This window comes from Dama dama, chromosome 1 (assembly GCF_033118175.1).
Source record: "Dama dama isolate Ldn47 chromosome 1, ASM3311817v1, whole genome shotgun sequence".
NCBI lineage: Eukaryota > Metazoa > Chordata > Mammalia > Artiodactyla > Cervidae > Dama > Dama dama.
Window position 1 is genome coordinate 55,712,430 of NC_083681.1, and position 14,031 is coordinate 55,726,460.

Here is a 14,031-nt window from a genome sequence, read left to right on the forward strand (position 1 = left end):
TGTGAGATATTAATTCCCCCACTGGGGGTCGAACCTGCACTCCCTGCACTGGAAGAGCCTTAACCACTGGACTGCCCAAAAGTTCAGGGAAGTCCCAGATCAGTGAATCTGGTTTGTTAAGTTTTCAGAGTAGACTAATTAGCTGGCTTCCCTGGTGGCTCAGATGGTAAAGAATATGCCTGCAATGCAGGAGACCCAGGTTGGATCCCTGGGTCGGGAAGATCCCCTGGAGAAGGGAATGGTAACCCACTCCAGTGTTCTTGCATGGAGAATTCCGTGGACAGAGGAATCTGGTGGGCTAGAGTTCATGGGGTCACAGAGAGTTGGACATGACTGACTAATATTCTTCTGTGTGTGATTAGGGGGCAGTCAGGAAAGAAATCAGCCTGGACATTATGGCCTTACCTAGGTTGACTGTGGGATCAAATAAAAGAATTCCAGAGATTTATGGATTCTCCAGAAAACCCTGAGGTCTGTGCCATTTGCCTCATTAGAAGTTTTGCTAGTAACCTTTCTGACTGATTTTTGGGTGAGGGACAGGAAGTGGGGGTGGGAAGGGCATGGGGATGGAGCCCAGATGAGGTGTCTAAGCTCTCTTTCCCATTCAGAGACTCACGGTCGGAAATCCAGCCACAGCACCTGGAAGGTCCCCAGCTTGCGTAGTCTGTGGACCTAAGATTAGGGGTGTCTGTTGGTGCAGGGTCCTGCGCTCCAGAGCTGCAGGGCTCAAGGAGGTTTCCTTGACTTGCTGACTCTGTGCTTTTGTGACTGAGTGAATGAAGTAGGATTAGACCAGGGCTTTGAAGAAGCAGCTGGGTTATTGTCCCACTCAGAAACTGTACCTGTCCCTAACCATGGCAACCCTGATCACTTCATGGCTTAGGTTACACTGGGTACAGCCCTACGCACCTGGGATTTCCTCAGATTACCACGGCCACTCATAGCCTTGGGCCTGGAGGAGGCTCTGTCCCTGGCTGTCTGCCCAGGACTTGCCTGCTCCAGCTGGTCTGCCCCCAGGAGCCTGAGGGACAGCACCCCAGGGCCGTAAGTTAGCCCCAGGCACCCTAAGTGGGGCAGAGCCCTCGGAGGACCCCTAGTAACCTCTCAACTGAAGGCAAAAATTTTGAGCAGACACCACTGAGACAAACATTCAAGTCTAAGGTCCTTGCACAATATCCTGAGAATGTGGACTGGAATCCCTTTGACCAAGATGCAGTGGGAATGGTTAGTATTTGTTAATTTCAAGTGTAAGATAATTTACAGAGTAATTTACAGTAGTATTGTGAGTTCAGACTATGGTAGCATTGATTCCACCAAGTATCAGTAACTTCTGAAGAAGGGGTTATAAGCTTGTTCATGATTCTGCATTTGATCACTATGTCAAATACTCAGAATATATCAAATATACCAAAAGTCACAGTGTGCTTCTGTTGAGTCAGACAAGTACTTAGTATTGGGTTAGTAAACTTTTTTTTGCGAGATTGAGATGTTGGTTGCTTATAGTATTGATACTATATGATGAGTGAGGTTTAGAGCAGTTTTCTCTTAATGTACTCTACTGTATATGTCTGAGTAATATGGTAGAAATGAATCTTTTTGTTTTAGTGTAATTTTAGCGCCCAGGTGGTACTAGTGATAAAGAACCCGCCTGCCAATGCAGGAGAACTAAGAGATGTGGGTTTGATATCTCGGTTGGGAAAATCCACTGGAGGAGGAAATGGCAACCCACTCCAGTGGTCTGGCCTGGAAAATCGCATGGACAGGGGAGCTTGGCGGACTACAGTCTACAGGGTTGCAAAGAGTCAGACACAACTGAAGCAACTTAGCACACAGATAGGGCAGCATTTTTAATCTCTAGACGAATACTGCCATGAATAACGTTTATTCAGTCTTCAACTTCTGCTCGGCACTGTTGTAAGTATTTTACATGAATTAACTGATTTAATCTCAAAGTATCCCTTATGTGAGCTACCCTGGTAGCTCAGTGGTAAAGAACCCACCTGCCAATGCAGGAGATATGAGTTTGATTCCTGGGTTGGAAAGATCCCCTGGAGAAGGAAATGGCAACCCACTCCAGTATTTTGCATGGGAAATCCCGTGGACAGAGGAACCTGTGGGCTACAGTCCATGGGGTTGCAATGAGTCAGACATGACTTAGTGACTAAACAGCAAACAGCAGCCTCTCATCGGGTGGTCCCAGAGGCCAGGGGTCATTGCTGGGTCTTTCAAGGAACAGGTGGCAGGGCTGATGCTGAGCAGGGACTGGAGCTCTGGTCTGGGAGCTGGGAGGCCTGGGTCCAGGTTTTGACAGGTGGCCTTTGGGGAATCCCTACCCATTTCTGGTCTCTGTCACCCCTTTGGTACAATGGGGTGGGTAGCTCTGTGACATTGCTATCGTATGTGTCTCCATGGCCTGCTAAGCAGAAGGCCCCAGGGATAGCAGGCCCAGGGGTTTCCCAGAGGAGGAGGTGGATTCCTACTGTATCTCCTGGGGTGTGTCTCCGACCTAAGAGAGGCTCCTTGATCTCCACCTGGAACTTGGGGCCCCCTAGGGACCTGTGTGCTATGTCTTTGACTCAGGAATAGTCCTTATCTCTTCCCTACCCCAGCCCACGGCCCCACAGGGTGGGCTTTATCACTGGAGACTCGACAAAATGCCAGTGTTGGGGAGTGGACATTAACCCTCTGTTTACCATGAAGCCTTGGAGAGACAGGGCCAGAGGGGCTCAGAGAGCAGTGCCCAGAGCCTAAGGCAGAGGACAGGTCTGAAGTGCAGAGAGAGGCTTGAGTCTCCTTGTCAGCAGTGGCCAAGCCCCTCACTTCTTCTGCCTCCCCTGCCACCAGCCCCACAGTCTTGCAGGTGAATCCCTGGGATTTGGGGGAGTCCAGGTGGGGAGGTGAGAGCTGGGGCTCTGGTGCCAGGGTCCTTCCGTTATCCCAATCCCCACTTATCTGCTGTGTGACCTTGGCAAGTCCCGCCCCTTCTTGGAGGCTCAGTTCTCCCATCTGAGAAGGAGCGTCATAACTACACCTCACAGGGGCCTTCCGACAATACAGAGAGCAATGGCCTGGGAGCTGCCAAGTCCTGCACCTGGCAGGGGGTGTGTCCTTGTTCCTCTGCTGGTGTGCATCCTCTCTCTGAAGGAAGAGGCTTTTTCATTGTTTAGTTTGAAATGGGTGCAGGTGCTACAGATTGGAAAGTGTTCCTTTTGCCACGGACACAACCACTGCTACTAACTTCTTATCTATCCTTCAAGAGAAAGATTTTATATATATATATATATATATATATGATATCTGTGATATTAAATTATACATATAATTAAAACTTTTTTCCTACACATGTGATAGCATTGCTCCACACACTGTTGTGTGCTTTTCCACTAGCCACAGCCCCGGGCCATCCTTCCTATCAGCATAGGCAGGGCTGCCGCAGTATTGCTGACAGGTGTGTCCTCTTATGGGCTTTCCTGGTGGCTCAGATGGTAAAGACTCTGCCTGCAATGCAGGAGATCTCCTGGAGAAGGGCATGGCAACCCACTCCAGCCTTCTTGCCTGGAGAATTCCGTGGACAGAGGAGCCTGGCGGGCTATTGTCTATGGGGTTGCAAAGAGTCAGACATGACTGAGCAACTAACGCTTGACCCCTTAGCTCCCTTCCTTGCTGTTTCCTGTGGACAGAAGTGAATTTCTTCTCCACCCATTAATTTAGTCACTCTTCCATTCACTCACCAAACATGTGCTGAGCATGTCCTATGCACTGTGGATAGTACTGACCTCAGGTAGAGAGGAGAGCAAGGCTGGGGCCAGAGGCCTTGAGCCAGAATTATGGAGGAGTCAGATGGTCAAGTGAAAGGAGCTGGGCAGGCTGTGATGGGTCACATGGGAGGGTGCTGACTTCCTGCGGAGGGAGTGGTCATCTCTTGGATGCAAAGGAATGATCAGGCGTGAGTTGGGTGAGGGGGCAGGGGATAGATTATGGTGCTTTTAACTGAGCGTTTAATGTGGAGATAGCCTCTGTCTGTGGGCTTTGGCTGGCAGGGGCCAGGGCTCAGGGGTCTTGTGGGCAGGGAAAGGATATGGATTCTGTCCTGAGGCCATGGGGAACCTCCTAAAGGGTTATAGCAGGGGGATGACACGGTCAGATTTTCAAAGAGCTGACCCAGATTCCCAGTGGTGGGCAGATTGTAGAGGGCATGGTGAAGGCTGGGAGTCCGGAGGGGAGGTGCCTGGCCAGGAACATGGCCATGTCCGTGGAGAGAAGTGGGTTGTTAGGAAGGAGGGGAGACTCCCCCAGCATCCCGCCCTGGTGAAGGATGGTGGTGAAGGACAGTGGTGGCACTGTTGGCCGAGCTGGGAGGCAGAGGAGGAGCAGGATTGGAGTGGAGAGTGGGCTGTGGTCTGGGCAGGCTGGTGGACATCAAGTGGGGATGTCTAGGGGGCAGAGGGCTGAGGGGCCTAGTGCTCAGGAGGGCCCTCTGGGCTGTGGGCAGAGGAGAGAGGGCCATGGAAGGGTGATGAGGAGAAATGGTCCAGGCCCAGCCCTGGGAAGGCTCCTCGTGGTGTCTCAGCGCACCCGCGCCCTCTCTGGCACTGCTCCTGTCTGTGCTCGGTCACCAACCTGTCCTCAGGGCCACCTCGGTCTGGCTCTGACTCTGCTGTTGACTGGTTCATTGGGTTTGAAATAGTGCGTCTGCCTCCAGCCTCTGTAACTGCTATTTATCCTCCCCAGCTGTCAGGGTGACCTTTTCCTAGCAATCTTCCCAAACCTCCTGCCCTTTCACGCCTCTGTGCTTGATTCCCGCTGAGAGCCCTCTGCCCGCCCTGCACCCTCTCCATCTCGTGTGCCTGGTATGAGTTCCCCTTGGCCCCAGGCTCTCCCTCCTGGGCACCCAGGTGTGGCTGTCAGCCTTCCCTTGTGCCTCAGGGAAGGGTTCTTGAATACCAGCACACAGTCAGCCTCAGACCACATGGCAATCAAGGGCCAAGTGGTTGAGAGCCGTGCCTGCTGTTAAGGAAATACTCAGAAGAAAGGAAGGTGCTTGTAGACAGCCAGCCCGGCACCAGGCACTTGGCAAAGGTTGTGCCCTTTGGTCTTTATAGCAGCCTTGGGAGGTGGGTGTTAACCATACCCCTTTTACAGATGAACAGACAGACTTAGAGAAGTAGTTGATTTGCCACAGGGCTGTTTCTTTCTTTTCTTTTTTTAAGTTAGATTTTTAAAATATAAATTTATTTATTTTAATTGGAGGCTAATTACTTTACAATATTGTAGTGGTTTTGCCATACATTGACATGAATCCGCCACGGGTGTACATGTGTTCCCCATCCTGAACCTCCCTCCCCATCCCATCCCTCTGGGTCATCCCAGTGCACCAGCCCTGAGCATCCTGTCTCATGCATCGAAACTGGACTGGCAATTCGTTTCATATATGATAATATGCATGTTTCAGTGTCATTCTCGAAAATCATCCCACCCTCACCCTCTCCCACAGAGTCCAAAAGACTGTTCTATACATCTGTGTCTCTTTTGCTGTCTTGCATATAGGGTTATTGTTACCATCTTTCTAAATTCACAGGGATGTTTCTTGTGGCTGTCTCTCCCACCTGGGGACCATAATCTAGCTGATATCCACTGCTTGGCAGGGCTGAGCTGTGGGGGACAGTGGCCGAGGCCCCCTGGGGCTAGAGGTTGACAGGTCCTGCTCTGGGGAGCCAGCCCAATGGACTCACCTGGGCTGTGTTGGGTGTTGCTGCTGGAGAAGATCCTTATCACCCCATTCCCACTGATGAGTTCTCTTTTTTCCCTACTTTCCAACCTCAGACCAACTGTGGAGGGCGGGTGAGTAGCACAGAGCAGGCTCCCGCTCTCCGTATGTGCTTGGCCTGGCAGCTCCCCTCCAGCCTCCTTCCCCATCCCACCCCATCCCTGCTGCTCAGGCTCTGGCACATGGTCAGGCAGTGAGCCTGGTGAATCTCAGCTGCTTCTGGCCTGGGCTACTCAGAGGAAGAGCCAGGATGGGGAGAGGAGGGTCCTCTGGGGCTCAGAAAGGCGATGTCTGATAGGACGGAAGCCTGGGTCTGGGGCGCCCAGGCCAGGGCTGCCTTGCATGGCACAGCTGGCCCTGGGGTGGGCACTGGCCTGGTATGTGGTGCTAGCAGCAGAGCTTTCCCTGCATGGCCACCTAGGGGCTGAGGCTGCCAGGGTGTGGCTGTGGCTCTGGTGTGATGCCCGCAGCCCCGGGTGGGAGGGGATGGATGGGGCTGATCCCTCCCCTGCAAACTCACAACTTTCTTCAGCCCATCTGGGCTCAGATGTCAATAGATCCATCACCAGTGATCGGCTGGGCATGACCTTTTACAGTTGGAATGGGAAGTGGAGGGGGGCGGAGAAGGAGAAGTAACCCCTGAGGGCCTCACTGTGACCTGGAGGCAGGAGGACCAGGTCTTGTTGTCCCCTGTGTGGCAGGATCTGGGTCCACAGCAGGAAATTTTGCACCCAGGTGCACTAACCAAGGAGCTCGAGGAGGGGAAACCCCCCCGGAAGGCTCTCTGAGGTCTGTCTGGCCCCTGTGCCCACACCACCCAGGATGGCTGGGGGTGCTCTGTTCCCCAGAGTGCAGGGGCAGTGCTGCAGAGACGGGGACCCACCCAGCCCCTTTAGCTCTTAATGGCTTCATTCCACTCCCTTCTCACCTACCCATCTCCTCTACTCTGGAAAGGTCCAATTTGTGAATTTCACTCCCATAGTTTGAGGTGCAGGGTTTGGAGGCAAAGGTGGGAGTCAGCCTTTGAGGATTACCTGCTATGAATTTTAAAGTCCACCATCTTCTTTAATCTTCATAGACAGTTATACTATACCCATTTTACAGATAAAGATAAGGAAATCGAGGCTTTGAGACCCTCCCTCCCTCCCCGGCCCCCCGCTTCCTCCTTTCATCAAATGTTTCTATGCACCTACTCCGAGCCGGCCCAATGCTAACCTGAAGCCCGCTGCCTGCACTCCGCCCCCCACCCCCACCCCCCCAGCTCATAGGGAGGTAGGATTCCAACACCAAAGCCAGTGCTCTGCCTTCCAGAGGGACGGAGTAGGGCAGAGCCTGAGAGCTTTCTAGAATCAGAGCCCCCTACATAGGAAGGGATGAGCTCTCTGTTCCTTGTTGCCCACAGACCTACACAGGCTCCATCCTGGTGGCTGTGAACCCCTACCAGCTGCTCTCTATCTACTCGCCAGAACACATCCGCCAGTATACCAACAAGAAGATTGGGGAGATGCCCCCCCACATCTTTGCCATTGCTGACAATTGCTACTTCAATATGAAGCGCAACAGCCGTGACCAGTGCTGCATCATCAGGTGGGCACCCAGCACCAGCTTGGAGCTCCAGGCTTAGCCCCTGGAACTCCTGCTCTATGCTCCTGCTAATGCCTCATAATATAGAGAATCACCTCCCCTTTCCCAGGCCTTTTATCTCTATTGTCACCAGAGCTCATGTTAGCTTTTGATGCCAACCTTACTGCTGGCTCCTGTTAAGTTATGGTCAGTTGCAACCTCAGGCTCCCATTCTCTCTTGGGCAGAGGATAAAAGGACAAAGCATTGACAGAGCATCTAGTTAATGCCATGCTGTGTGGCAGTATGGATGCAGGGGAAGGAAAGTTAACCGAGCTCCTTTTACCTTCCCCAGGTTTGAAAAGTCCTTGAAAGTGAAGTGTTTGTCACTTAGTCATGTCTGACTCTTTCCGACTCCATGGACTGTAGCCCACCAGGCTCCTCTGTCCGTGGAATTCTCCAGGCAAGAATACTGGGGTGGGTCACCATGCCTTCCTCCAGGGGATCTTCTTAACCCAGGGATTGAACCTGGGTCTCCTGCAATGCAGGCAGATTCTTTACCATCTGAACCACCAGGGAAGCCCCCGAAAGTCCTTGGTTTCAGCCCGTTTTACAGATGGGGAGCTGATTGGAGTGGGGCAGCAGCTGTAACAGGTCCCGCCTCTGCTTGTGTCTCCTCTGCAGTGGGGAGTCTGGGGCGGGGAAAACAGAGAGCACGAAGCTGATCCTGCAGTTCCTGGCGGCCATCAGTGGGCAGCACTCGTGGATTGAGCAGCAGGTGCTGGAAGCCACTCCCATCTTGGAAGGTAGGGCTGGGGCACTCAGGGAGGAGCTGGGTGGCTGTGGGGTGGGTGGGGGGAGTTGACCTTGACCATGACCCGTGACCTTCTCCTACGCTTGCAGCATTTGGGAATGCTAAGACCATCCGCAATGACAACTCAAGCCGCTTTGGGAAGTACATCGACATCCACTTCAACAAGCGGGGCGCCATAGAGGGCGCCAGGATCGAGCAGTACCTGCTGGAGAAGTCACGAGTCTGTCGCCAGGTGGGCCCGAGCCCCTGCACAGGAGCCCCTGACTCGGGGTGGGGAGTGGGGGGTGCACTTTGCATGGCCTTGCTTGTCCCTGTGTTCCTGCTTGCTTGCCTCAGGGCCTGGGATCCCATCAGGAAACCTACCCATGGGGACTTTTTCATGAAAGACACTTGTTAAAACAGTGAACTGTTTATAGTCTGCTTAATTGTCTGCTGCCCGAGGGCCCTGTCCTGCCCTCGCATCCCCCAACACCTTGTGCCCACGTTTTCAGGCTCCAGATGAAAGGAATTACCACGTGTTCTATTGCATGCTGGAGGGCATGAATGAGGAGCAGAAGAAGAAGCTGGGCCTGGGCCAGGCCACGGACTATAACTACTTGGCCATGGTGAGGCCCAGGTGGGCACCCAGGGAGGGGGATGCCTCTCCCAGCCCCTCCCCAGCTCCAGGCCTGGTGGGTGGGAACTTTTCTGTGGGCCTTCTTTTATCCTCTGAAGGGCACCAGCCTACCATAAAGCATGTTTCCCATGTGGGCACACACTTGCTTCCCCACCCATCTAGATGAATTCCCGCCACAGACACTAGTAATAATGCTTCAGTTGTGTCTGACTTGTGACCCCATGGACGGTAGCCTGCCAGGTTCCTCTGTCCATCGATTCTCCAGGCAAGAATACGGAAGTGGGTTGGCGTGCCCTCCTCTAGGGGATCTTCCTGGCCCAGGGATTGAACCCACATCTCTTACACCTCTTGCATTGGCAGCAGTCCTTTACCACTAGCGCCACCTGGGAAGCCCACCACAGACACACACATTCCTAAATGTGTAGGTGTCCCAGACCCAGGGACACATAGGCACACACGTGCCCACGTGTATACACACTGGGCCCTGCATGCACACATGTGCTGTGGTACTTTAGTCTTTGAGGTCGTGGAGACTGTGACCCCTGCCAGGGCCCCCCCAGGCCTGTGAGCACAGGCTTCAGCCTTGGGAGCTAGCTGGCTGCAGGGCCCTGGTGCCGGCCTCTTGCTGGGGTCTGGCCACCAAGGATAAGTGGGCCTGAGGCCGTTGCTGCCCCTCGGTGCCAGTGAGGGGCCATGCACACAGCAGGCTGGCTTGGGGGGGCACTGGCTTCCTTTGCCCTGGAAGGAGCCCATGCCTGGTTGTCTAGACCCAAGCTTGGCCAGCCACACGGACACAATTATGGGCTATAGCACATGAGGGATATGGGACAACAAAGATGTGTGTGTGTGTGTGTTGTAGGTGTGACAGGCCTTCCTGGACACTTCCTTTAGCTGGCTGGCACACTTGGACACACACACACACACGTCTCATAGGTACACACAGTGGGGCAGACCCCTTGACACCCTGCCTGTCTACACTTACCACCCCACCTTCCACCCCAGGCTGCACCTGGTGAGGGGTTTAAGTCCCTGAGAGTGTGTGTCCACAGGGGGCGAGGGGCGTGGTAAGACCTCGGTGCTGTGTCTGCAGGGCAGGGTGACAGTGGGAGGCCTGGCATCAGTGACCTGGCTTCTCTCACTCTTGGGAAGAAGGGGCATCCAGGCTCCCCTGATGTGGGAATGTGTTCTTGAGAAGCCCAGCCAGGAGCTTTCTAGATTTTCTGGGGGAGTCCTAGGTGAGATCAGTGCCCAGAAACTCAGGCTGGCCTAGCCCAGGCGCTGCCTCTCTGGGGGTAACCTATGGTCTCTGTGACACCCTCCTGCTTCCCGCTTTCCAACTTCCTCCCACCAGGGTAACTGCATAACCTGTGAGGGCCGCGAGGACAGCCAGGAATATGCCAACATCCGCTCGGCCATGAAGGTGCTCATGTTCACTGACACGGAGAACTGGGAGATCTCGAAGCTTCTAGCTGCCATCCTGCACCTGGGCAACCTGCAGTATGAGGGTGAGGGACCCAGCAGCCGTGTCTAGTGAAGAGGGAAGGCTAGTGAAGGAGACGTGCTCACTCGTCTAGCGCTCCCGGGGCACTGATAATGTGCTGGGCTGGGAGGTGGTGCCAGGCTGTGGCAGGTACCAGGTCCTCTCTGCTCTCGCTCTGGCGTCCAGCGTGGCTCCTGGGCCGAGTGAGAGCCCTAGGAAAGTTTGCTCAGTGAATGAATGAATGATCCCAGATCTAAGGAGCTCACAGTCTGATGAGTCTTGAAAGACAGAGACATGGAGAACGGGTGCGCTGAGCAGCAACAAGAGCTTGTGCAAAGGTCCTGGGGCCTGACAGAGTAGGGCATATTTGGGGAAGGGCAGATGGTGTCAGGCACAGAGCCAGGCAGGTTCACCAGGCCTGTGTCAGGAGTCCCTGATTACTCTGGGAGTCTGGAGTGGGGGTCACGGGAGGTGGGGGGGGGGCGTGATTGCCAGGGTCTGCTTACTTGGATGTCAGGCAGGGGGCCAGATGCTGGGCATTCCTACTTCCTGCCCTCATGGTCCCCATGGCTCATGGAGACAACATTCGTCAGACAGCTATTAGCCCAGAAAAGCATTTAATCATGATGGTGGTGCCCTCCGTGGACAGGGCAGCTCCCCTGAGAGTGGGCAGGGCCACCCCGTCGCCCTAGGCTGTCCCCGGCCCCCACCTCCCTTGCCTGACACTGTGCCTGATGCCGCTGACAGACCGCACGTTTGAAAACCTGGATGCCTGCGAGGTTCTCTTCTCGCCGTCCCTGGCAACAGCCGCGTCCTTGCTGGAGGTCAGTGAGAGCCTGCTGTCCCCGTCTGCTGTTCTTTCTCTCAGAGGGATGGTTTTGACTTCTGGCTCAGAGAGCCGGGGCCCTCTGCTTGGAGAATCCTGGGAGTTCAACATGGAGAACCAACCCGTTGTGTGCAGGATCTGTGCTGGGCATGGGGTCCCAGGGCGGGAGCAGAGCCCTAGTCCTCCAGGCTGCCCCTGGAGAGGGTGGGGGTCTGGGGACCCTGAGCGGGTCAGTCAGTCTTTTAGTAAATATATACTAGCCTCTGCCTTGAGTTGGAAAACTGGAATGAATAAAGTCAGAGTCTGAGCCAGTGGAGCCAGTGCTGGAGGGGACAGGTGACCTCCTGGGGGTGGGAAGGGGCTGTGGAGGACAGAGGCGTCTGGTTGGTTTTGATGACTGGGGAGGATTGGGCTGTGGCCAAGGGAGGGACAGGCTGGCGGGGGGCTGAGTGAGCGCCTGGATGTCGCCCCATCAGGTGAACCCCCCAAACCTGATGAACTGCCTGACCAGCCGCACCCTCATCACTCGCGGGGAGACGGTGTCCACTCCGCTCAGCAGGGAGCAGGCGCTGGACGTGCGAGACGCCTTCGTCAAGGTGGAGTGGCTGCCTGCTCTCCTCACCCCACGAGAGGCTGGGTTGTTGATGGGCAGGAGCCGAGGAGCCCAGAGTGGAGGGATGTCAGGCTTGACCCTACTCTGCCCTTGGGTCTGGCTCCAGCCACTGGCTCTCTGGGGCCTGGACAGGAGTCTGCCTTCCTCCTGAGCCCAAGGGGCTGGGACTTGTGTTCTTCAAGGGCCTGAACAGCTCTGGTGACCTGAGGCCTTCCACCCCTGGCCTGCTTCACGTTGAATCATATTCGCTGGTCATTCAGTCTGCTGTGCTATTCCCAGCCCTGTGGATACCCTCTCTGGTCTCTCCTTCTAGAGAAGACCCCAAGGAGGGAATGGGCCAGGTGGGGAGGCCCCCCAGTCCTGCCATTTTGTCATCCATTGAGCCCTTGCCCTGTGCCAGACCCTGTCCTGGCCTCTGGGACTTGGGAGACAGAGATGGTTGGAGGGGTGGGGACCCAAACTTCCAGGGGAGGGGAGGGGAGTTTTCTTGGTGGAGCTGATATCTCCATAGAGCTTTGAAAATCAAGCAGACATTATTCAGGCAGGAGAGGGTGCTCCAGGCAGAGGGAACAGCTGGAATAAAGACGTGAGGGTTTCCTGCAGCAGGAAGGGGCTGGAGTGAGGCCTCCGAGGCCCAGAGAAGGTCTCCATCCGGCCGGTCTCCCTGGGAAGCTGTGACTTATGCAGCTGCCTCTCCCTTCAGGGCATCTACGGGCGGCTCTTTGTGTGGATCGTGGACAAGATCAACGCAGCCATTTATAAGCCCCCTTCCCAGGAAGTGAAGAACTCTCGCCGGTCCATCGGTCTCCTGGACATTTTTGGGTTCGAGAACTTTGCGGTGAACAGGTACCATGTGGGGCTGTGTCTTGTGGGAATTTTCTTCTAAAGTGTGGACTTACAGATCACATCTCTCCCTTTAAACTGCATTTAGCTGGTCCCAAGCACACTCTTCCAGGCTGTTGAAAAATGTGACTACAGACATCCTGGGGGCCCTTCCCCTTCCTCCCCATCCCCTCCAGTCCCTGGGCCAGCTGAGGCCAGTGTGGTGGTGGGGCGAAGGCTCTTAGCCCATTGTGACACTCTTGTCTCCACTGCCCATTAGTCCACTTCCAAGCTGCAAGATGCTTCGAAGCAAGTGAGGCTGAGACTGAGCAATGTTTGAAATGGGGTCTTGGCCTTGCTTGATGTCTCACCCCTCTTGGGGGTCATGTGAGGGGCAGATGGATGGAGCAGGCCCAGGAGAATGCTGGGGCTAGAGGCAGCTGGCCTGCCTCACTTTTTAGCTATGTGACCCCTGGTGAATCACTTCAATTCCAATAATGTTCAGATGTCTCAAAGCCCTCCCCCTACCCAAACACCCACCCTGAACACACAAAGTGTCAGTCACCTGGGAGAACGCTGAGTTGGTGGCTCAGAGATGTCACCCTCAAGGCCCTGCTTGCCAGATCTTGTGAGCCCCTTTCCCATATCTGCTGATGCTTTGAGTCTTTGAGGCCCACCTCCCCAGTGCCTTGGCTCTTCTTCTCCTGGGTGCTCTGCCAGGGGTGTGGTGCCCATCGGCCAGCCCTCTCCCAGGGCCTGGTCATCCATCCTTAACTCTCCTCTGACTCACTCAGTGACCCTGGGTGGGTGCTGTGCCCTCGCTGGGCGTCCATGCCCTCTTTTGTCATGGAGGAGGTTGGACTTAACAATACTTTTCCACCTTAGAGACTGAAAATCCCAGGGGCACACTGACCACCAAGCTGGGGTCACCCCTAAGTGGCAGAGCAGGGCCTGAACACCCCTCCCGCTACCCTGCGGCCCCCCTGTCCCCTGCCCCTGCCTGCAGCTTTGAGCAGCTCTGCATCAACTTTGCCAATGAGCACCTGCAGCAGTTCTTCGTGCGGCACGTGTTCAAGCTGGAGCAGGAGGAGTATGACCTGGAAAGCATCGACTGGATGCACATCGAGTTCACAGACAACCAGGACGCCCTGGACATGATTGCCAACAAACCCATGAACATCATCTCCCTCATTGATGAGGAGAGCAAGTTCCCCAAGGTGGGCCTGGGGCAGGGCAAGGCAGACGAGACTCCTTCACCCCATACGATGAAGATCCAAGTATGCCACTGGCGCAGGATAGGTGCTCCAGGCACAGAATATGTCTTAGAGTTGGGGAGGGGCTACTTGCATGATTTTAATCTTGGGAAATAGATTTTCTATACTGGGATGTACTTTCAAGGTTTTGTAATTCCAATTCACCCACTTAACAGATGGGGAAATGGAGGCCCAGAGAGCTCCTGTGTTGGGATATAAATAAATGGAGGGAGGCTCTTGGGAAAGATAGAATGGGGGTGAAATGACAGAGGGCAGGAG

The 14,031-nt window shown here is 54.7% G+C and overlaps 1 protein-coding gene across 1 annotated transcript in view; it reads left to right on the forward strand.

Moving 5' to 3' along the window:
- MYO7A (myosin VIIA) overlaps positions 1 to 14,031 on the forward strand; it is a 101,866-nt gene that overhangs the window by 20,623 nt on the left and 67,212 nt on the right. Inside the window, exons 4-12 of the mRNA XM_061150984.1 lie at positions 7,170 to 7,354; positions 8,013 to 8,134; positions 8,232 to 8,374; positions 8,634 to 8,747; positions 10,110 to 10,263; positions 10,986 to 11,062; positions 11,541 to 11,660; positions 12,381 to 12,523; positions 13,506 to 13,716. Of these exons, the coding sequence (XP_061006967.1) occupies positions 7,170 to 7,354; positions 8,013 to 8,134; positions 8,232 to 8,374; positions 8,634 to 8,747; positions 10,110 to 10,263; positions 10,986 to 11,062; positions 11,541 to 11,660; positions 12,381 to 12,523; positions 13,506 to 13,716 (1,269 nt within the window). The remainder of the gene's footprint in view (positions 1 to 7,169; positions 7,355 to 8,012; positions 8,135 to 8,231; positions 8,375 to 8,633; positions 8,748 to 10,109; positions 10,264 to 10,985; positions 11,063 to 11,540; positions 11,661 to 12,380; positions 12,524 to 13,505; positions 13,717 to 14,031) is intronic.